The sequence below is a fragment of the Ostrea edulis genome, chromosome 5, assembly GCF_947568905.1.
Source record: "Ostrea edulis chromosome 5, xbOstEdul1.1, whole genome shotgun sequence".
In the NCBI taxonomy this organism is placed as follows: Eukaryota; Metazoa; Mollusca; class Bivalvia; order Ostreida; family Ostreidae; genus Ostrea; species Ostrea edulis.
The window spans coordinates 43,051,789-43,075,292 of record NC_079168.1 but is presented as its reverse complement, the minus strand read 5'-3'; the positions used below and the strand labels follow the sequence as shown (position 1 = coordinate 43,075,292).

General features: G+C 37.0%; 1 protein-coding gene across 2 annotated transcripts; it reads left to right on the top strand.

Annotated features, from left to right (window-relative positions):
• Window positions 1–300: 300 nt before the first annotated feature.
• Window positions 301–21,744, top strand: LOC125650147 (A disintegrin and metalloproteinase with thrombospondin motifs 7-like). Of its 2 annotated transcripts, XM_048878150.2 has the most exons (25): window positions 301–2,812; window positions 4,145–4,512; window positions 8,036–8,195; window positions 9,305–9,498; window positions 9,924–10,007; window positions 10,173–10,297; window positions 10,420–10,569; window positions 10,660–10,809; window positions 11,061–11,211; window positions 11,429–11,524; window positions 11,919–12,064; window positions 12,294–12,357; window positions 12,819–12,924; window positions 13,920–14,047; window positions 14,264–14,384; window positions 14,532–14,773; window positions 14,882–15,017; window positions 15,126–15,252; window positions 16,329–16,548; window positions 16,646–16,792; window positions 17,006–17,764; window positions 20,250–20,420; window positions 20,528–20,674; window positions 20,776–20,926; window positions 21,072–21,744. In XM_048878150.2, exons 1-25 carry the CDS (start codon window positions 2,707–2,709, stop codon window positions 21,239–21,241), a joined length of 4,419 nt encoding a protein of 1,472 aa, XP_048734107.2. In that variant the 5' UTR covers window positions 301–2,706; the 3' UTR covers window positions 21,242–21,744. The 2 variants fall into 2 exon arrangements, with proteins under 2 accessions (XP_048734107.2, XP_056020497.1); XM_056164522.1 differs by lacking the exon at window positions 4,145–4,512 and having other exon boundaries at window positions 2,695–2,812.
• Window positions 21,745–23,504: the final 1,760 nt, after the last annotated feature.

Below are 23,504 nucleotides of genomic sequence, written 5' to 3'. Positions count from 1 at the left end.
TTATCAGGAATGAAGGTAATTTTGATCTACAAAAACATGTATGTTACACGACATAATCTAACTTGGTGTATGCTTCTTATAACCCCTTTATCCTAGATTCATTCCACACCGTCATTACAGTGTACACATGCGGGTGTGTCTAGCATTCATTCCACACCGTCATTACAGTGTACACATGCGGGTGTGTCTAGCATTTCTCGCGTTTTTACGTTTTGCTTTACTGCAAAAAGATGTCCAAAATGTTTTTCCTACAAAAATCCCATGCAGATGGTGCATACATCTAGACTCATTCCTCATTTTCGAAGACGCATCGAGCTCAATGCTTGTTGTGAGAATACATATTTTTATTTGCATACCAGTGTTCTTGAAATTTACCAGTGCGAAGGATTTGACTGGTTAGAATTTCCTCGGACCGATAAAGTTCACAGTACATTTCATTATTTGGACTGATAAATATCTTGAAATGTCTGATACCACAGATGTAGATTTCAAGAACTCTGGCATACAGGTTAATTGTTTAGTAATGAGGATTGTTTTTACGCCCCATCCCTCAGCAGCTACCAGGGCGGCACGGAATTCTCAATTTCCCTCTAAGCCAATGACTACTGCATACAAAATTTGGTGAAATTTACCCATTAGTATTTTAGAAGTTGAAAATATCCAGACGAGCGACGCAATACAATGGACGGGCACAAATAGGAATAGGTCATAAGAATGACTCAGATGACCTAAAACGAGTGTATTATGTGAACTAAAGCGGCGAATTACTAACCCAGTTTGGGGATTAAATTCTCAGTCATATGTGAAGAAAGTCTAGATCTAATATTTTATTCACGGATGCACTCAACTGTTTAAAATCTAATTTTCTTAATATCACCACTATATTTCGAGGGGCCTCACCGTGTGTGGGTCTAAATCTCACAAAAACAACACTATTCCAACAGTTTTGTGTCTATATGCATCCGTTTGAAAGGAAATCTGTACGTATCATTCTACCTGTGTTTTACTTAGTATGGGGACTATATGGTTAGACTGAAATAGGAACTTTAAAAACGTTGTCAAATGAGTCATTGATAGGTAATAGTCTGGTGTACTTTAAAAGTTGTAAACATTTGTACGATTGAATGTGAATGTGTTACTACAATGCTCTGATGTAACACTTTGATAGAATAGAATATATAAATACATTAACCTGCTAATTGGGTGTTAACATGTTAGATCGTCTCTGGGATCGCACCGAAGCCCAAATTTAATCAACAAAACACTGAAAAAGTTGGCCACTCCGCACTGCAAAGACCTTCACACTATAGCCTGATATTATAGCGACCATTTAATGGTGATCACACGCTAGATAAGTGTTGGTTTTATCACTATCTAACACCGATACACCTATCGGAGTGATCAATCGGCTGATGTCTGCTTTTTCTTCTTATTTTGCTATACTTTAAACCTTTCATGTTAGATAGGTTTGTCGAAAAACTCGTTTAAGAAGTAATATATCAGAGTTTGAACTTTGATAGAACCTGGTCTTATTTGCACAAATGATAATCATGCTTGCTCTTTACACAACACAAATTCATTGATACTTGTACGTGTATATATCCGAGTCCTCAATGACGTATTATTATTCTTCAATCCTTTTCCTACATAAAACGGTGCATGTTCATCGCAGGCTTGGGGGTGACCTTTCGATTTTTAACGCAGTTTGGCATTGCATATTTGATATATCAAGAAACTTGGAGAGTAAACTAAGTGGTAACCCAATGTCTTGCAGGAAGTGTGGGGCTTCCAAATTATACAACCCACACAATAAGCTTACATGTAAACACGCTAATGATACCTACCAAACTGTTCATTGATAAATGGCCTGGGAATTAAGATAAAATCGTAACGACTACCTATATTGTGCACATATTGAGCATTGGAAGATCTCAATATACACACCGCGGTATACAAAAGAAAGATTTAATGCATCGTCTGTTCTTTAAACCGCAATTCATTCTATAAGAAATTATCAAATTTGCCCATTGAAAACAACCTGTAGTGTACTTTCTCTTCTAATCTCCTGCAAAAGTTGAAATATTGTATTTCACGTCGTCAGATTTGCTTTTGATATATGATATTTGTGAGTTGCCGACCGAACTCTTTGCATATCATTAGCTCGTTTGTTAAAGTACGTCTTCATTCATACATGTATCTCTGCATAAACAGTTTACCTGCATTAGCCACCTATGAAAATACATAAGCGCTCAATTCACACGTAATGTAGCTCTATCTTACTCCGTTGAACATTCATGTCGCACCTGTGAAGAATTCGAAGAGATAGTACTTCGAGTTAAATGTGATTGCATTTATACTAGCAAGAACGCTTCCATTGATACCGAGTAGGGGTTCGCTTACTCGCATCCTCATTGGCTGTGCCTGATTGTGACATATTGTGCGACATACTCTGATTGAACTAGGGCGCTTGCTAAGCATTCTATCCTCTTCAACGAGACGTGCCGTATTTTATTGACACCTGTACCTAAATATAACATCAAACGATGCCAGGATCTTAAGTTTTACAAATTGATTTCCTTGTAAATGATTCAGTGCCTCATTATGTCTAGGGATTCACTGCGGTGACGATGCATGGAGTTGCATTATTCCATGTTTTGTGAAGTTACTATTTTCTGAAATTTGTCGTCAAACATATACACTGGAACCATGCTATCGTGGAAACGTTTTATTCCTATTACGTGGACGACTACGATATATTTAGTTCATCTTGTACTTGGGACCAGTGATTATGTAATTCTAGATCACCGTCAGGGTAAGTATTACAGGTTTCTCTAGAAAGGCTGAAAGCTTACACAGCAGTTTGCAGATTAAACTTTTTTTCATTCTTCGTGACATAAAAATGCAATTGTATAATTTTTTAATTCGGTACACGGGAGTATTCATATTGTATGTTACTCGCATTCTCCCCGTAAGACCCTGGGAACTGTTCAATAAGGGGGAAAACACTTTACAAGTTAGAAATGACAACTTTAAGACCTATTGTATACCAGCCACAAGCCATTGGCATTGTAAGGAATTGACGAAGAATAAAACACTTCAAATATTTGAAATATAAACCCAATTCTATAACCAATTCACACTCGATCCTTTTCTTACCGAAATAAGGTACCATTATTCGTCTTACCAACATAAAGTACCATTATTCTCCTCGGAGTAGGTCGTAAATCTAACAAATCGTAAGAGTAATGATGTGTAATAAATGATATATGAATATAAAAAAGTCCCCTTAAATTCTACATAATTTAGTATTAGAAACTAGCGACCTCGAAATCCTGTTCCACTTTTAAAAAATGTTCGTGTCTTGCACCTATCCAATATCAGTGATCACGATACTATGGACATTTCCAGCTGAATTACTGTGTATGAATAAATCAGAAGTAGTAGTTTGTTGCGAGTGAAACAAGGCGTGCACGTTGATGAATTTTTGCCACGAAGAGTGGCGAAGCAGTGTGTCAAAGATTAAGCCTAATCTCTACTTTTTTATGGCAGATTGAAAAAGATAAGTAGGTGGTATTAAGTTTGATACAGCAGTGTTATAAAATTCATTTATTTGTGTGTTCACGAATTTTGATGTATGATATATCATATATATTTGACATTTAGTATAAGATCGCTTTCAGGTTGATAAACTTTGGTCTTGAGGTTTGGCTTTGGTCATAAGGTTGTGTAATTCTTCCCAAAGATCACACACATTCTTCAAAAGCTTCTACGATGTTCGTACAAAAGATCGGCATGTGATACTGAAAACCACACACCTTTTGATAAAAAACAGTGCTGTCAGATGTCTCCTGGATCAGAGTATTTGTTCACGTCTTCACATTTCGATGCATTATTCGTGTCTTTAGGACCTACAGATGAAATGAACTCTCCTTGTAAATTCGAATGGCCTTAATGTTACATAATTACACCTGACAGCTAAATCTGAAGATTCTTTTTTAAGATATAAACAGCTTCTGCAAAAGAGATAACTATATTTTGACGTGCATAAACAGACGTATGCAAAACATACAATCTATTTTAATGTTGTAAACAATGGCGATGCAAAACACTTCAGTCAGCTTAATGTAACCATTTTTTCTTACAGGTCGTTTTGTGAACACTTTAGATAATTATGATATAACCATTCCCATACGAGTAACAGACAGTGGTGATGTCATCTCACGTGACCTGCATCCTCACAAATTACGTCATCGTAGAAGTGGTGACGAGATTTCAGACACGATACATTATAAATTAAATGTGAAAAACAGAGATTTTATACTCAAATTAAAACCCAATATTAAATTGTATAATCCATCTTTAGTTGTTGAAAGGAAGAGAAATTTATTCAACAATATTTCGGACTCTGTCTTTTTGCGATATACAAGCAGCAGCAATCAACACTGCCACTACACAGGAGAAATCGTGGACAAAATTAACAGCAAGGTTGCACTTGCACTGTGTGACGGCATGGTAAGTGTTCTTTAATGTCACATATACAGTTTGAATATTTCCCAACCGTTTGTCTTAATATGTTCAGCAATAGGCACCCCTCCCCCAACACTTCCGATATTAGCATTTAAAATGTGTTGCAATTCTTGTAAATGCTATAGACAGTGAAGACGTTTTTCGGGGTTTCTGTCACTATAAATGATATTGTCAGTAAGTAGGAGGAATTGTTGTTGATTGCATTCGTTACAAACTCAGCAACCCTCTTCAAAGGGTTCCATGAATTAGTGTTCTGTTATAGAAGTAACACTGTTAATTTCTGGTCTTTATCATCATTGCAATAACTATTCTGATCATCGAACACCGCTCTGATACATCAGCATTCCCAGATGTTTAAGGAACTTAATGATCGTATACCGAGTGATGCTGGCATCCGAAATAATGATAACCGTGTGCAAAATGCTGAAAAGTATTTTTTCTGTCTTGTTGATAAATACCTGCTATACTTTAACAATTGTTTGGAATAGCTAGGATAACCCATGACCGTTTTATCACCAAGAAAGAATATCCGTACGGTAAAGATGGAAAGTTTTAGAACTTTAGCAAATCATTCAAATTCAAGTAAAAAAAAAATTGTACGTTTAATTTCAAGCCGGAGATTGCATGCTTTGAATACGGCATGAGTTGAGTTCTTTTTAACCCTGAATTAAAAAACAAAACCCCACTAATTTTAATTGGGTCACGATCTGACCTGAAGAGTAGAATTACGTGCTGTTTTGTTTGCAGTGGTGCATTAAACGAAGATCCAAGTTTTTTCATTCATAATTTATCATTTTTTTTTATATCTACTGTAAGAACATGTTCGGAAAATATCGCTTTGCTAATCAAAAGGACCCTCTAGAAGATCGTTTGTATGGTATCGCTTACATTCTCATTCATACGCAGACGATATTTTAAAAGAGGGATCAATGAAAAACGTGTAATCACTACCATCCCCATACAATGACACACATAAAATATATGGTATCGAATGACCCATTATTAATTACGTCTAGCTTATTGAAGGAATTCCTTGTGGTCTCAATGCACAGACTTATGAATGAGAACTGCTTGCTGCCAATTTAGTATTTGATATTTCATAAAAATGCACGCCATAATTTGAATGGGAAAATATTTCCATCGCGCATCTATAAATTGTTTGATCGTGCATTGCCAAATGATGTAATTAGGGCATAGCATTATTTTCCCCCCTTAAAAACTGAACTCAGCGTGATTGTGCAATAGCATTGCTAGTCCGCCTCACGCGACTGATAGTCAGGAAGAGACTACTTCCTTTCACACTCCAGTGTGATTTTAATACACAGTACGAGGTGAAAACTGTCATATCTATTTTCGATGACCTTGTCATAAAAGACATATCCATTAAAAGACATAGTTGATACTTTAGTTATATTTACTCAACCTGAATGTCAAATTCTAGAATGAAACTTTGAAGCGGTGGCATGTTGTCAAAAGTGTAGTGAAAAGTGTCAATATTTGCTTTGATAGAAAAATATCAATCATTTCTCAGTGACTTGGGACCAGACAAAATGCATATTTATGTGGACATTCTAATGTAACACATCTCTAATTTCATCAAACTGCAAGATGAAGGAGAAATTTTCAAATAAAACTCTTGTCGTGTCGAATGATTTCCTATGAAGTGCTATCGAGGAGGCAAACAAAGTGTATTTACAATCATGTAATTTTAGAACGGAACATAAAGGACTTTGTAACCACTTGAAACCGTTCCACTTTGTTTGCACAATTTCAAAACAACGAAACATTTTCCCATGTTACTGTAAAAATGTTTTTATATGCTGTGGAATCGTTAGATTTTGTGAGGGCTCAATTTTCGTGGGTACTGGTATCCCACGAAATACACAATTAATACAATGTTTCCATGTACAGAAACCATATCAACGAAATCCCAACGAAACATTAAAATTCCACATTCCACGAAAGATGGCTTCCATGAATTTAGATGATTTCACAGTATTTCTTACTTAATGAACAATATTTATATAAAGACTTATTAAATAAATTTTCATACAGAACACTTAAATTACTGTATACTATAAATGATATTTATACCCATTTTTAAAAGAGAAAAAAAACCCACTTAAAAACAAAATGGACTCCATGAACTCAACTCTCTAGACACCCGGCATGCAACAGAACAATATGGACCTATCAGTGTGCTGCAAAAAGAGACTTGTAATTCAGATGTTGGGATCAGCTTACAACTACAAAATATGTAAAACAGTGCATTTGTGCGTCTCATACACCAGTTGCTTGGTGCTTTTATTGTCTCCATAAGAAAGACAGTAGCTTTTGTCATATTACTTTTTAAATATTTTAGTTAAAAAAGCACCATGCTTTTTACGCAAAAATTCGACTTCCACCTCCCATGTTGAGTAAGGACAATGGCATGCATTACCGAGCTAACTCAAGAGGGAAAATAAAATGGATATGTCAATTCGATATTTCTCAGTGAACTCGAAATGAAACACACCACAGTTTTTTACATTTTGGATTTTTTACTGAACATGGACGTTAATGGCTAAAACTAAAAGCTCATCTTTATGACAAACAGGATGACTTCAGCTTCTCTATCATGGTGTTTAGATTCGATACGCAGGAGAATGTTCTGCGTATGATTTATTTTTAAACCGATGCAGGCTACCGAAAAATATGTTGATGCTGCGGGGTTTTCCTAAATTCTATGGTCGTTGAGAAAATCTGATCTGCAATAACCTATCATTAGGTCCAATGCTGTCTGACGTGCTTCATACAAATTGTTTGGCCGTTCTTTACATAATGATTTTGACTCGTATTACCTGATCAAGATGTAGGACTCTCGCGGATGTGACCGGTTAACAGTGGATGCATACTCCTTCTAGGTACCTGGTCCCACCTTGGATATTTCCAGGGGTCCGTGTATGCCCCAGTCTAAATTGTGTATTCCTTATTGGATTTAGATATTGATTTGTTCGTTATCTTCACTTTCTCATTGAGCGTAATCATTATATCAAATTTTGTGGAAAACTTTAAAGTTATAAGGAATAGAAACGGAGGAAGGCAAATAATTTGCGCAGATGTTTTATTAGTTTTCAGAAATGCCCTGCACAGCATCAATTGTTGTGACAATCCCTGCCTGCTAATTGTTGATACACGCGTCTAAGTTTCTAGACTCGAACAAACAAAAATGTTATAAGAGAAAGCAAGTGTTGTCATAACTCAGAAACTCGGTGCCTAAATTATTAAAGTATTTGAACGATTTCATTTACGAAAATATGCATTCTTCACTACTTCTTCCTATGAAGATCAGACTCAGAAATTGTTGATGTATGCAGTTTCAGGCTATCTTTGACATTATAAGAAGAAAGGACCGAATTCACCACGTGTTATTGATACACCAGAAGTGTCCATCTTTTCTTTAATTGCAAGGTTTTTGTTTTTTGTTTTTTTTGTTTATATATTAATGATGTTTTTGTGCCTTTTCTAGCACGGATCAATCCATACTGGTGATACTACATATTTCATCGAACCAATACGGCAATATAAAAATGAGACCAATGGTCACCCTCATATCATATATCAACATAACCCATTGACCAAAACTGACCAAGATGACTCATACCAAAGAGACACGTGCGGAAACAATGGTAATCTCTTTCTCTCTCTAATCTTGTTTTCAACAGTTTCATAATTTTGTTTTTGAAATTGGGGATTGCACTCTAACACGATATGACTCAGTTGAACTAATTAATCATTGTAAATTACTTGGTCATGAATAGAAGTGAATTATTTTGTTGTTTGATATCAACCGTTATGCAATGTTATAATAGCGCATTAATAATGATATTAAAGCATGCAGTTATGAACCGTTTTCTAGTTATAAGATAGTAAAATTCCTAAAGTAATAGATCTGATCAACAGAAGGCATTTTCACTATTCCATAAAGGCGAGGATCTAGCCGGGTTACCTACATATTCTAGATATTCATTTAATAATGCTTCATCATTATTCAATGGTCAAATAGGATCTTTCACGGATTGACTCGGAGAAACACATAGTCTAATATCGGGGTTACACCGTATTTTGTCAATGAATATTGAAGATTTTCATTATCAAACTGATTAAAATGGATCAAAACTCCGTTCCGGTTTTCGGGGAAAAGAGTACGTTAATTTTGGTTGAAGATGTAAATTATAGAGGGCGAAGCCCTCTCACGGCTCAAAGGGCAGTGAGAGCGGATCTCTCCCTATAGGTAACACGTATATATACATGTTTAAAAGGAAAATATAGAAAACTAATGAAAAATTAAACCATACCTATGGAACCGGAAAATTTTGGTCCCAATGGCGTCGATTCGAATATTAGCGCGTGGACATGTATTTCTCCATTTTGAATCTCATCTACCCTAGTTCACGTCGTTCTGAGATGTTACATAAAATCCATAAAAGCAGGCAATTCTTATTTTCTTAATATATAATCACTCCTCGATTAACGCGATTGTGCCATGTCTAATTTGCTAAATATCGACGCTGAATATGACGTCACAATGCACTGTTTACATCAATTGCGTTATATTTCCCGCGTTCAATATATAGGCGGATCAAATGTCCAAAATTAGGATGCTTTGATAAAGCTCTGTCCTCATGCTAACTTCGGGGGTTTTTTTTTTGGTCCTTTCTAATGACAATACTTTTTGCTTCGCCCTCAAATATGGTCACGCCGTAAGACATATTAATGTTAAAACAATATTTTAAAGAAACAAGGAAATCCTTAGAGGAAAGAAAACGGTGGGAAGCTGGTCACCAACGAAGACACAGACAAGCCAGACGACAGAAACGTTCTATATCCGTGGAACACCACGTGGAAACACTAGTGGTTGTAGACCAGGATATGACGGAATACTACAAAAATGAAGACGTCACAACTTACGTGCTCACCATAATGAATATGGTATGACGGAACGGTCTTACTTTTCTATATTCACAATTGGAGGAAAATGCAACAGACAATCTATTGTGAATATCAAACATGTTTTAATGAGAATATAATATGACCCGTTAGAGTACGCTAAGTTAGTTAAGTCTATTCTTTGTACTAAATTGGAATAGCTATTGTATGTATTGTCTCGCCGTAATATCTTAGTGTACAGTTTTATTTTCGCTGTGGCTCAATTTTCGCTGCGATGTATTTTTACTGAAGTGAAGACATGAAAACTGAGGGAAAATTGAAGACGCCATGAATGTAACTAAAAGCGAATATAAACCTGTAAACGTTATTGAGTTGGGACAATAATAGAACATGGCAGTAATAGAGTGAGTGTGAGATATTTTCACCGTTCGTACTAAATATCAACCTTCCTTTTATAATTGATCCAGGTGTCAAACCTTTATCACGATGCTTCCCTAGGAAATGCAGTGAATATAGTGGTTGTTCGCATCATTCTATTGGAAAATGAGCAGGTATAGCAACACAAACGGCTGTGTTTGGGTGTTTTTTTCATTCAAATTAATCCACCCAGTAATGAATGCCAAACATGAGGAAAAGAAAAACAATACTAAGTAGGAATGAAGTTTTGTTGTCAATATTTTGAGCCAATTAAGTTTTCATATTCGTTTTACATTTAGAAAGACCTGACCATCACACATCATGCGGACAAATCTCTTCGCAGCTTTTGTAAATGGCAGGCAAAGATTAATATGAGGGATGAAGACCACCCCAATCACCACGATGTGGCTGTACTTCTGACGAGGTTCGAAATCAGCAATTTATGCAATATATATATGTCTTATGTGAACAGCTATTACTGGTGCTAGAGCTCAGGTTCTAATATGAAGATTACTGAACATATTGCATGTAGAATTGTGATTTTAGGAAAAATATATGTGCTCGAATGAATAAACCGTGCAACACACTCGGTTTGGCTCAGAGCTCTGGAATGTGTCAGCCACATCGAAGCTGCAGCATCAGCGAAGACACCGGACTCTCTCTAGCCTATACAGTCGCTCACGAACTAGGACACAAGTATGTTGTAATAGCTTGGCAAGCAACTTTATACATGATAGTTTATAAATCACAGGACTGAAATAATGAAGACAAAAATATAATTTACAGTTTTGGAATGGGTCATGACAATCGTAGGAACGGATGTCAAACGTCCAACACGGACCACTATCTGTACTTGATGCAGAATCAGTTAATGGCTGTCAGCCCCCTGATGAAGTGGTCCAACTGTAGCAAGCGGGCTATAACAGAGTTCATTGAGTACGTATCACTAAATATCGATAATTTTATGTATTATTTAATGCACAAGTTACATCATTAGACTTTGCAGAAATTGAGCTACCACAGTGCAAATTCTATTCACTAATTTTCACATTAAACCTGCTCGAATGTGCTCCAAATTGTCATATTTACACAGTAATTTTACGCAATAATACACCTCGTGCAGTTGCGTGGGAACAATGTAACAATTACCATTTTTACGACACTGTACCTGTAAATGGGTTTTTCAGTCGAGGTTGGGGGTATTGTTTGGAGGACGAGCCGGCTAAGTACAGGGACACGGACTACGAGTATCCTGTTCTGCCACCAGGCACCATGTATGATGTTGATCATCAGTGTAGACTCACGTACGGACAGAACTCGTCTTCCTGTGGTGAGCAGGTAAAACAATGTTATGTCCTTGCCTGTGTTTTCAATCATTGTGCAATACAGACGAACTTAAAATGGCATTCCTATACAACATGTAGTTGCCATTATTGTAACTTCGTAAAATGGATGTAATTATTGCCAAAAACGGCGTAAAATCCTAACCAATCAATCAGTCGAGTCTGCAATGACAAATTATAATTACTCAAAGCATACCCAATATTTTGATTAGGAGGACATTTGTACTACACTCTGGTGCCGGATGGACAACAAGTGTTCTACGCGACTGGAGGCCGCCGCTGAGGGAACAATATGTGGTCCAAACAAGGTGCGAAGATACATGGCCCTAGACACGTATATATTACTCTATATACCAGATGCATGTTCATGATTTATACCCATGAAGTATGCGTTGACCATGTGCAAATTAAGATCTACAAATACATGAAAATTAAAACTATTTTCAAAACGGTCGCCATATGCAACCCATTATTTCTATATGAAAAATTGAAATGTTGAAATTTTGACAAATTTCAAAGGATATTCAATAGAATATTTCCAACTGTAACGTCATATTCCATACTAAGAATTAGTATGAGCAAAAAGAAATCTTTCTTTTCTAACTTTTTTCAATAACGAATTTCAGTGAAATTGAAACAAGTTCATGTTTCAGGGACATATATGACAATTAACGCCTCTACTCCTTTATGATCTCTTTACAGTGGTGTTTCAATGAACAATGTGTGGAGATCGGAAATAGACCAGAATCTATAAATGGTAACTGGGGGGAATGGAGCAATTGGTCTTCCTGTTCAAGAACTTGCGGTGCCGGAGTCTCCGCACGAGAACGTCACTGTGAAAACCCGAGGTTTGTATTAAAGAAGGATTAAGTCATTTTTACGTATAAAACTCTGTCTGTTATTACATCACCAGTGTGTTGTTTGGGTTAAAAGGGATATTTTTATACTAGTCATGAACACCTGTTAATGTGAATTTTCTAAAGGATAAAAATCCAAGCATTGAAGGATCAAATGAGGTCTGTCTGCTTCAAAAACCGTGATTAGGAAACACACTGAGACATGTTGCTTTATTTTCAGACCTTCTAATGGAGGGAAATATTGCATAGGAGAGAGAAAAAGATACAGGATATGCAATACAAAGGTATCAAGGACATCTTAATGCTTTCTGTGTGTTACCACTCAGCTTCTGATGCATCTTGCATTTTAGCCTATCCATAAAATTTTATCTTTTTGTTTTCCTGGCACTATTTCTATTCTCTCATCAAGACAGTTCTCTTACGGCTAATCAGGACTTAATTAACACAATCTTAAAACAACTGTGATAAACAGGGGTCGCTGCAAAGACATCATTTTCCTGCCAATATATTTAGAAACATTCATTATGTGTGTCGTGATTTTGCAAATATCTTCCGCTGTTTGAATGATTAGATTCGCGTATAGTTAAATCCTACTTTGATTAAACCAAAGTTCGGTTACTACATAGAGGGGGGAACGGAATACACTGCATATATCTTGTATCATTTTATCCAGTTGATATCATGTTCAATTTCATTTATCGAACTCATAAACATAATGTACGTGTGTTTTTCTTGAATTTTGAAGGCATGCCCAGAAAATAAGCCGAGCTTTCAGGAAGTACAGTGTCAGGAGTTCAACTATATACCGTACCAAAACGGCCTCTATGAGTGGCAGTATGTCCCTACCCCAAGTAGGTCCTAACATTCACATCTTTGTTTTCATTCCGTGAACATTAATTTTAAAGTGTGATGGATGGGGTCCGTTTAACCTTCATAATTAGTTCGTATAAAGCATTTCCTATGACCATTAATACATACCCTTTAAATATCAAAATTTATCAAACAAACATTTGAAATTTGATACATGTATTTGCCTTCTAGTCATGATTTTAACTGAACTACGAGTACTAGTAGTATGATAAATCAAATTAATGCTATGTACATGTACATACATAGAAAGTCAAATATTTGAAGTGCTCTAAACGATCTTAAAGGTATAAGTGTAATGAATGATCTCACACATTGCATGTGTATGCATATTTTCTTTTTCGATTTTATTTAGAACATTAGAATTCCATTAAAGTATAATCTTATATGTCTATCCTAAGAAAATAAATTTGCAGCTATTGGAACAGTTTGTTAATTTCATAGTTGCTATTGACAACAATCACATCATAGGAAGGCAAATGCGACTTTTGAGCAATGAAAACATTTAACATTAAACAGTTAAAATGTTATTTCAATATGTAACGGAAATTTAAAGAGTGTTCGTTTGTAAACAAACTTAATCTAGCAGAAAGGGAACACTTTTTTCATGAGGATTTCACCTGTCCTCTGTTACTCCGTCCGAATTTAGTAATTCTGCGGCGCGTTTAGACTTTAATTGGTCATGAATTAACCTCAGGCCATCCGAATTTCTATTTTTATCCCTTCATCTAAAATTGATCTCATAAATTATGCTATAAATGCCAAAATATATATCTTTTTTATCCCTTCAACATGCAACTGCACTTGCTGAGTGCTTACATATTGTGTAATATTTCAGACAGTATTTTACAACGTAAAATGATAACTCGCTACAGAAGAATGAACGGTTTGAAAGAGAGGGGGCGTTTCAGAACACTAGATATGGAAGCGTGGGGATTTCTTTATTGCCTCCCCTGTATAGGGTGTCATTCTATTTCAGGGACTCCTTGTCAGTTGCATTGCAAACCTGAAAACAAGTTTTTCTCTGTCATGATGAAGGACATTGTAGCTGATGGGACTCGTTGTCTGGCTGGCACTAGAAACATGTGCATCAGCGGCAGATGTCGGGTATGATTCAGACGTCGATGATACTAATCCACCAACAAGAATTTTAATGGTCGTTTGCCGGCAAATAAAAGCCGCTGCATCTTAGCATCAATTGCATTTGTGCATGAAGGTTTTTATACTTTCGCATGATATTAAAGGTTTTTTTATCAGTATCCGCAAGTTATTTTTTGTTTATTTAAAGCTGTATGTTGATATATTACTGCTATCTTATCTTAGCATATCGGTTGCGACTGGGGGATAGACTCTTCAGCAAAAGAAGATAGATGTGGTGTATGTCATGGCGATGGTTCAACCTGCGAAACAATAAAAGACCAATATAACGAAACCCAAGGAATGGGTGCGTTACATTTATCTGACACCTCTTTAAAGAAAAAAAACCCCATCAGCACTGAAAACCTATTAGGCTTCAGAAGAACATATTTGTCCTTTAACTGTCAGAAAAGAGATGTTATTGGGTTAATAAAACGTTCTTATGTTAATAAAGGTTATGTAGAGGCAACTGTGATACCCAAAGAAGCACGCAACATCCGAGTGGAGGAAGTGGCTGGGGTAGACAACTACTTGGCGCTTCAGAACGATAAGGGCGAGTATTACTTGAATGGTCATTGGTTCATTCAGTGGTCAGGGGACTACAACATCGCAGGCACCGTGGTGCGATACAATCGTCAGGGCAACAGAGATACGTTTGAAGCCGTGGGACCAATCACAGAACCACTTCATATCATGGTAGTATTTAGCAGTCAAAATCTGTTGCGGATATTTCACAAGTCAGTTTAGGAGAAAGCAAACTTTGTGTAAAATGTTCCACAAGTTGACAGTTCTTTATTTTTACAGCTTTTGATGCAGACACGGAACCCTGGTGTTGTGTTTGAATACACTGTTCCTAAAGAAAATGCGACGGACAGCAGACTTCGTCAATTCCATTGGTCTTACATGGACTGGACACATTGCACTTCCTCGTGTGGATCGGGTAATAACATCAATTTCCTACTTTAATAATAAGATTTAAGATCAGGTATTGTCTTTAAACATATCTTACATTTCTTAAGTTTCATTAACCAACAGTCATTAATAACAGGTACACAGAGGGCTATTGTTGTTTGTTCTGAGAAAGAAGACGGAATCGTTGATGACGTATACTGTAACAAGACACACAAACCGGATGACTTACAAAGGACATGTAACACTCATCTTTGTCCAGCCAGGTAACTACAGTTTTCATTAAATCATTAAAAAGACATTTAACGTAAAACATCTGAAAATTTGAAATGAAAAGCGCCTAAGCTTTTTTTTTTTGTGTCCGTTTTTAATATTTCACCCATAGTGAGACGTCAGTTGTAGGCGATGAGACACAAATTTAGACTCGTGTATGGCGCTTGACTGTAGCAGTGTGTTTTATCGTGTCAACGCCTGCTGCTACTTTTAATGCTTAATTCGAGTGGGGCTCGAACCCACGACTTCCCGGTCACGAAGCGAATATTCTGCTAGTGTCCATGTTTCCTATAGATAGACATAATATCGACGACAAAGTTTTTAAGCTGTCTAAATGGTCGAGCGGTCTAGGGAACTGGGAAATTTGTTTCGCAGGTCGTGATTTCAACCTCAGTCTGAGGCAGAAGAGGATGTCCATATCTAGTGAATTTCATTTATATTTAATATTTCTTCACTTAAGACGGTTATACGTTAAATTAAGTGCTAATTGCAATCTGTTCTTCTTAAGAGTATTCAAATGCAGTGTGCATTATGAATGGTCCTCTTAAGTTTACTTCAAATAACTGTCTTTCATTTCTTCCCCAATGACTGTGTAGCGTGTGACAGCGTAGCGAGAATTCCATCGTCATCGAAAGCAAGTTTCTTTTGACTTCTTCACATGTCTAGTGGTTTAGTGCGTTAGTCATGCACTGTTATACTGCTCGATCATTTAGACAAGTTTAAAACTCGATGGAATTCTTGCTGTGCTGGCATACGCTACACGGGCATTGAGAAAGGGAATGAGATAAAAATACTTCAACTCACTTGACGTAAATTCAAGGATTCTACATGATACACACTGCTTTTAAAATATTTTTTCAAAGCATATATAATGCAATCAACTCTCAACTGAACATACCATCAATCAATTAACTGAACATAATTATCATAAGTGAAGAGTATAAAGCCCAGAGAAATCCTTTGTACATTAATACTAGTACCCACTTACGCCCCAGCCCAGGGTTGGGATCACGACTTGCAGATCCAGACCTTATAGCAACGCGTATACTCTGAATTTACTTGCTTTCAGGTGGTGGGCAGGACCTTGGCAACATTGTTCCGTAACGTGTGGTAAGAATGGCGTTCATAAAAGAACTGTGATATGCGTTCGGAGCCTTGGGAGTGAGGAACAAATAGCCCTGGAAGATAAATCCTGCGATGGGGAAGAGAAGCCCATAGAAGTTGAGCCATGTCACCACAAAGACCCATGTCCGGGCACAGCTGAATGGACAGTAGGAAACTGGACAGTTGTATGTCAAAATTTAATTTGAAATGCATTACATTAGTAATTGTAGCTTGTGGGTTTTCTAAAGGTGTAGTTTCACTTTAGTTTGCATGTCTTTTCAGTGCGATAACAACCCTTGTTCAGCACAAATCCGTGATGTTAAATGTTCTTTGCCAAGCACTGGTTGCCACAAAACACCAATTCCAGCTCACAAACGTCAGTGTTTCGATGTAAATTGCGAAAAGTGGACGATTGGAAACTGGTCAGAGGTTTGTATACCAGGACTGACTGAAAATGAGAATCAATTTTCGAGATTGTCTAATTGTCTATTGACCGGTGTTTAAGAAGGGACGTATATATATATATATATATATATATATATATATATATATTATATCTGTGTGTGTATGCATAAAAAAGTATCTTTCATCGAATCAAAAATATTTTTAAAAACTCTAACCAATTAGTATCTTTGATTCTAGTGTTCTGTTAGCTGTGGATTTGGAGTTCGTTCAAGGAATGTCACGTGTCCAGAATCCAAAACGTGTGATAAAACACAGAAACCAGAGAGCACAGAAATTTGTGGTCCACTGGAATGCACGTCCATTCCATCCAAGGAAACAGTAATCGATTTGATTGACATTTCAGAGGAAACAACTGACAGCATGTACGAACGAAAAGAGTTTATCGAAAATAATCGCATCATTAACGAAACGTTAACTACTATTTCTGGAAGGAACTCTTCAAAATCTGCCATAACAAGTATACATGTAGGTGACAAAACCATAGAAACCAGTAATGCTTTTCTAGACATTGGACCAACTGAAGATATTCCCCTGTCGCTTTTGGATATCAAAGAGGGTGGTTCAGATGCTAATTTTGGTAAGAAGAATGTTCAGCAACCATCAACATCGGTTGATCATGAACATAATGATAAACTTGAAGTTTCCTCAGGCAGTATGGATAAAATATTTCAAGCACCCTCCATTATTCCCGAGTCTGTTGCACACAAATACAGACATGATCATACAAAACACGATGGACAAAGAGGGGCACAATCCCATGTATATACAGATAAAAATTCTAATATTCCCACTTTACCAGATATTAAAAATTTACATCCGTTACCAAAATTACCATCATTGCCAACCATCCTGTCCAGTCATCCACGAATTCGTATGGGACCAAGTGCCATCGCTGTTCCTTCCGTGTTTGAGTGGTTTCCTAAGAGCTGGAATCCCGTAAGTTTCATTTACAGCTCCGTTTACTTGTTTAAAATCATAGTATTTGCACATAGTAAGGAAACTTAATCTTCACTATCACATTATAGCCAATAGAAAGGACTCGATAGTTTTGTGGATTATTTTTAAATCTACTGGAATCATCAGTTATGTTGCTCCACGTAGTCTTTCTTAGCGCTTTGAGTCTTCGTGGTATGATGCATGTATACATATGCATAATGTCTAAACAATACTGTTCTTTTGCTTCCTTCCTTTAAACCTGCAGAAATTACATGGGCAAACAAACGATAACTCTGAAAGAACACGTGGATAATAACCCTAGATATTTTCTCTGAGAATGTATTGCGTGAACCTTTTACATAGTATGCCGTGTAGATGCAATGCAATATTAAAGACCAAAGGAGGAGCAGCATATTATTACTGATTTTGTTATGACAATAAATACACAAATAATCCATTCAAAATCATCCAGCTCTTTTTATCGCTTCATATATCAATAAAAAGAATATTAATCTAACAAACTTTAGCACTTGATTTCTGCAAACATCAATGTGTGTTAGCTGAATATTGTAGCGTTTTTATGAACAAGCATCTTCGCTAGCCAAGGGTGACGATCCACGGTGTTTCTCTTTCGTGAATAGAGAAACACCGTGGATCGTCACCCTTGACTAGCGAAGATGATGAACAAGAGGCCCATGGGCCACATCGGTCGCCTGACTCACCTTTGATCAGCTATTATGATTTTTGAAATATTTTTGCAATCTTTATTTCCATGAAAAAAAATGACTCTGTATATTGTGGCCCCAACCCAGCCCCGACATAACCATTATACTAGATGAAAAGTCATGGTATGCTATTTAAGGTCTTCCTATAAGGAAGATATGCATACAAAATGTGAAGCTTTACCTTAAACAGTTCAGGAGATATTGCCTATGCCAACATTTCTCCAAAGTAGGTCAAAGTCCAAGGTCAACGTTACAAGGTCATACACCTTGGTACCAAAAGAAGATATAGTCACTAGGAATACATACATGTAGATGTATCACTCACCATTCAAAAGTTATAAGCAAGGTTAAACTTTCGATTATAGTTTTAAAATTTCGATCAAACTCCAAGATCAACGTCACAGTCTTGCCATAACGAATCAATTTAGAAAATATGAAAGCCCTACTTTATGTAGTTCAGGAGATATTGTTTAGGTTAGGTTTTCTTAAAGGTAGGTCTAACTCCAAGGTCAGGATCACAAAGTCAAAATCTTTGATAACGAAAGAAAGGTCTTTTCACAAGGAATGCACATATAAAAAATGAGAGCCCTATCACTCACCATTATAACATTATGAGTAAGGTTAAAAGTTTCTGACAGACAGACAAGACAAAAAAGATATGCAACACCCCCCCCCCCTTTGACATTAGACACGGGGACGTAAACACAAAATTGAATCCACACAACTTTAGAAAGTTTAATTTAGCCCTAGCCTGGTACTCTTGAAAAGAATTCGTTTCAAGTAAATCCCTGTATATTCTAATATAAAAATTTGATCTCCTATCCTGACTCCACCTCTACCCTGGGTCCCCTGAATTGAACAATCTCGAATCCACACTAACTGGAGATGTTTGTAAATTGATATGAGTATTCATTACCCTGCTGATGTTGAGACGATTTTTATAGATTTTTCATATATCATATTCCTATTTTTTAAATTTTGACCCCCTAATGTGTACTCACCCCATCCCCGGGGAACAATTTGAACAAACTTGAATCTACGCTCCCTGGGGATGTTTGCATATTAATATGAGTTATCACAGCCTTCTTGTTCTTTCCTATGTATTCCCATGTAATACTTTGATCCCCTGTTGTAGCCCCACCCTATCTTCGGGGATCACAATTTTCACAAACTTTCATCTGCACTAGCTGGGAGATGCTTGCATATTAACATAAGTGTTCATGGCCCTGTTGTTATTAAAAAGATTTCCCTCTATATCCCCATGCAAAATTTTGATCCCCTATTGTGGTCCAACAATATTCCTGGGGCCATGATTTGAACAAACTTGAATCTAAACTATGTCAGGAAGCTTTCATGTAAATTGCATCTTTTATGGCCCAGAATCATCTTGCGGCGAGGAATTTTAGATGACCTACCCTATTTTCCCCTTTTCTTGATCATCTCACCTTTGGAGGGAACGTAGTCCTTCATTTGAACAAACTTAAATTCCCAGTAGTTCATGAGAGTATTTTTAAAATATACCACGATATTTTTCAAGTTCTTAATTATCTCCACTTCAAAAAGGGTGTAACACTTACATTAAAAAAACTCTTTATCCAAGCATGCTTTGAGGGGAAGGTTGTCTGGAATTAGCCCTGCTACTCTCGAAAGAAGTCGAGGAAAATGTTAAAAGTTTACGGACAGACGGATACCTGGGAAAAATGATCACGTGTTCAACAACGTTCATGCTTATATATAATGTTTTAATATTTTTTATACAGTGCTCCCGCAAATGTGGTGGTGGAATTCAAACACGTTCAGTAAGTTGTGTCGATTCGAAATCAGGCAAAGAAACAGAGGAACATAACTGCAACATTGTGACGAAAATGGACACAATCCGACCCTGTAATACAAAGCAGTGCTCGACATGGCAAGCGTCTACTTGGAGTCAGGTATAGTATATTTGATAATACTCCGTTTTATTACCATGAAATAAATTGCTAATGACTATCAAAAATCATAATCTAGCTGCGCTAAAGCACCAAAACACTTCTTTTAGTGTTCTGCCACCTGTGGAAGAGCCATCCAAATGCGTGAGGTGATCTGTCCTGAGAATTCAGACTGTGATCTGGACCAGAAGCCAACTAATGTACAACCATGTATTCTCCCAAAATGTCTAGCATGGAAACATGGACCCTGGAATACGGTAAAGCTTTGTGTAATACTCTTCAAATTACAGAAATGTTTCAATTTGGTAGAAAAAGTCTGTAGAAGAAATGCACATTCCAGTAATATTATTATTAATAGTGCTCCAAAACATGCGGCAAAGGACAGCAAATTAGAGCAGTGCAATGCATAAATATTACGTCCGAAACATTGGCAACTGATTGTGACTTGTCCCAAAAACCAGCGGAAGTGCAAAGCTGCAATCCTGACCCATGTCATCGAGGTCATTCAGGTTAGTTTATCATCACTTAGAAGGACAAATACTCTCTATATCAAGGTCATTCGGGTTAGTTTATCACCACTTAAAAGGACGAATACCCTCTATTCATAACTCCCTCTCTATCTATTAATAAATGCTTATTTTTTCGTCCTTTCAGAACTGAAAACATCAACATGTAGACGAAATAGATTGAACAACAGAGTTTGCCGGAAACTGCGAGAGAGAAACCAATGCCCTCGTGTATACGTCAGAGTTAACTGTTGTAGAACATGTGAATTAAATAAATATAGAACAAGATGGAGACCAAGGAGAAGGCAAGCACGATAGAAATGCGTAAAGTTAGCAACAAATATAAACTCAGTGATCCGCTAAGAATCTCATGAACTATCTCGCGGTTACGGTTCATTGGAACCGGATTTGAGCAATGTGTTCTGTACCGTGAGGGGAAATTGACCGTTTCAGTATTCCAGTCTGCTGAAATCCATTACTGTTATGTTTGTTATGTCTGAATCATTCCCATAATTCCACATTTTATTGGAGATATAATTATTTCATGTTTGATTTATCTAATTTATAGTATTGTCAATGATTAAGATGACGCATGCGTGTAATGTTGTGTAGCTGATAGACACGACTGTTAAGGAGTCCAATCTTACTCTTTATACTACAATAGATATACTCAATAACCTTACTATGTATATAAATACATGTATACAATGCGTACTAAGTGTTTGAAGATCATATTTATTTGTTATACAATTAATGTTTGTGTACAATCCTTTTCGTTTTACAACTTTAAATGATACTCAATAAATACTTTTAAAATATAATGAATGTGTTACTGGTTGGACGGGATGGCTTCAAATGCCGAAACATTTCCGCTTTTATATTCAGTACCCACCATTGATTCAAGTATTTGTCACTTTACAGGAGCTACGATTGACATGAACCACCAAGTACCGTATTAATATATTATTACATCCGGACCTACACAGCAAATACTAATATGCATTGATTTGCACAAAGATTAAAACAATTTATGACACGCATAGTCCAATATACATGTACATCGTCACGGGAGAGTTTTAGTGATTAAACATGGAAGCGCTACATTTTTAATGTTTGTAGTAGGTGACCCTGCTTTTGACAGAGCGAATATTGTGATGATTCCGGATATTTGAGGTACGACCATGCGGAGTTCTCAATTAGTCACTGTTTATATCACGTGATCTCATTTGTGTATAAATACCGAGACTCCGCAGTCGTCAGTGTCATTCAGATAGAAGACCCAGCCAAGTTGAGAGGACGAGAGTATGGATACTAATAAAGTATTCATGGTAAACAATTCCTCGCCTGTTCTTACAGTTAGAGAGTGAATTTGGAAGGCCATCAGAAGTCTGGCCTGCCACGAAGAGGTTGACCTCCAGTAAAGAGGCTACCATAATTCGTTTTTGGTGTCGTCCGCATTGGCTGAACAGAACATCGTCCAGGCCGCTGTACTCATTGTCCGTCCTGAATAAGGCATCCTACAATGAGTGTAGTGGTTGAAGGGCTACCACATATACTGTCCGTCCTGAATAAGGCGTCCTACAGTATATGGGGTAATCCGAGGGCGACTGGGCTCTAGATCTACATTTTGTTTAGTTAGCACTACCAGTTTATCGTTGCTTGCCTCTGATTGATAGTGATTCTCTGTTTGATGATAATTAACCTAGATAAGGTTAGGACATATTTGTATATTTTGTCAGTCCACTAAAATCATACCAATTAGTTTAAATTATCTATTGTTGAATATCCCAAACCCTGGAATTGACCAGGTACGATCCCAGAAGTTAATGTAAATACGTTACAATATGACACAACTGTCAGACCAGTATCGAGAGACAAAAATATCAAATGTGATGAATTCAATCTCCAGCCAAGTATCACCCTGGAAATCACATAGACATTTCAGGTCAGAAAAATCTGAAAGACGGTGTTTTACGGTCTTTATAAGTACGATGCCTTCAGAGATTATGATGACTAGACACATCTACCCCCATTTCCTACCGCCGCGGTGGTGTAGAGTAGCGCGTTCGCCCCAAATGCGGAAGATCGGGGTTCGAATCCCGGCCACGACAGACCTAATTCATTAAAATAGGTGGTGACAGTTCCATCCCCAAACGCTCCGCATCAGGTGTGAATGTCACGGGTCCTGGGAGATGATCTTAGAAACGGATGTCCCGTGTCACAGTAGGTGTGGCACGCTAAAGAACCCTCACTTCTCAATGGCTGTAATCACCGAGCATAGGCCTAAAGTTGAAGTCCTTCACCGGTCTTGATGTCGACATCTCCATATGAGTGAAAAATTCTCGAGAGGGACGTTAAATAAGATACAATCAATCAATACCCCCGTTTCCTCATCGTGTTATAGAGAGCAACATCACAGCATGTCACTGCCAGCAGGGTATGTTGGTTGATTAAATATCGTTTAACGTCCCTGCGTTTTCACTATATAATTAATAGCCCTGTCCTGGAGCCAAGTCTATAAATTTCACAATTTTGAACGAGGCCCCTTTGCTCAAAATAATTATACTCCTTGTTGATTTTG

Coding starts and splice junctions, on each gene's coding strand:
- LOC125650147 (XM_048878150.2), top strand. CDS start 2,707: ATGCTATCGTGGAAACGTTTTATTCCTATTACGTGGACGACTACGATA. Junction 10,298..10,419: donor GTGGCTGTACTTCTGACGAG/GTTCGAAATCAG, acceptor TTGTGATTTTAG/GAAAAATATATGTGCTCGAA. Junction 12,925..13,919: donor GCAGTATGTCCCTACCCCAA/GTAGGTCCTAAC, acceptor ATTCTATTTCAG/GGACTCCTTGTCAGTTGCAT.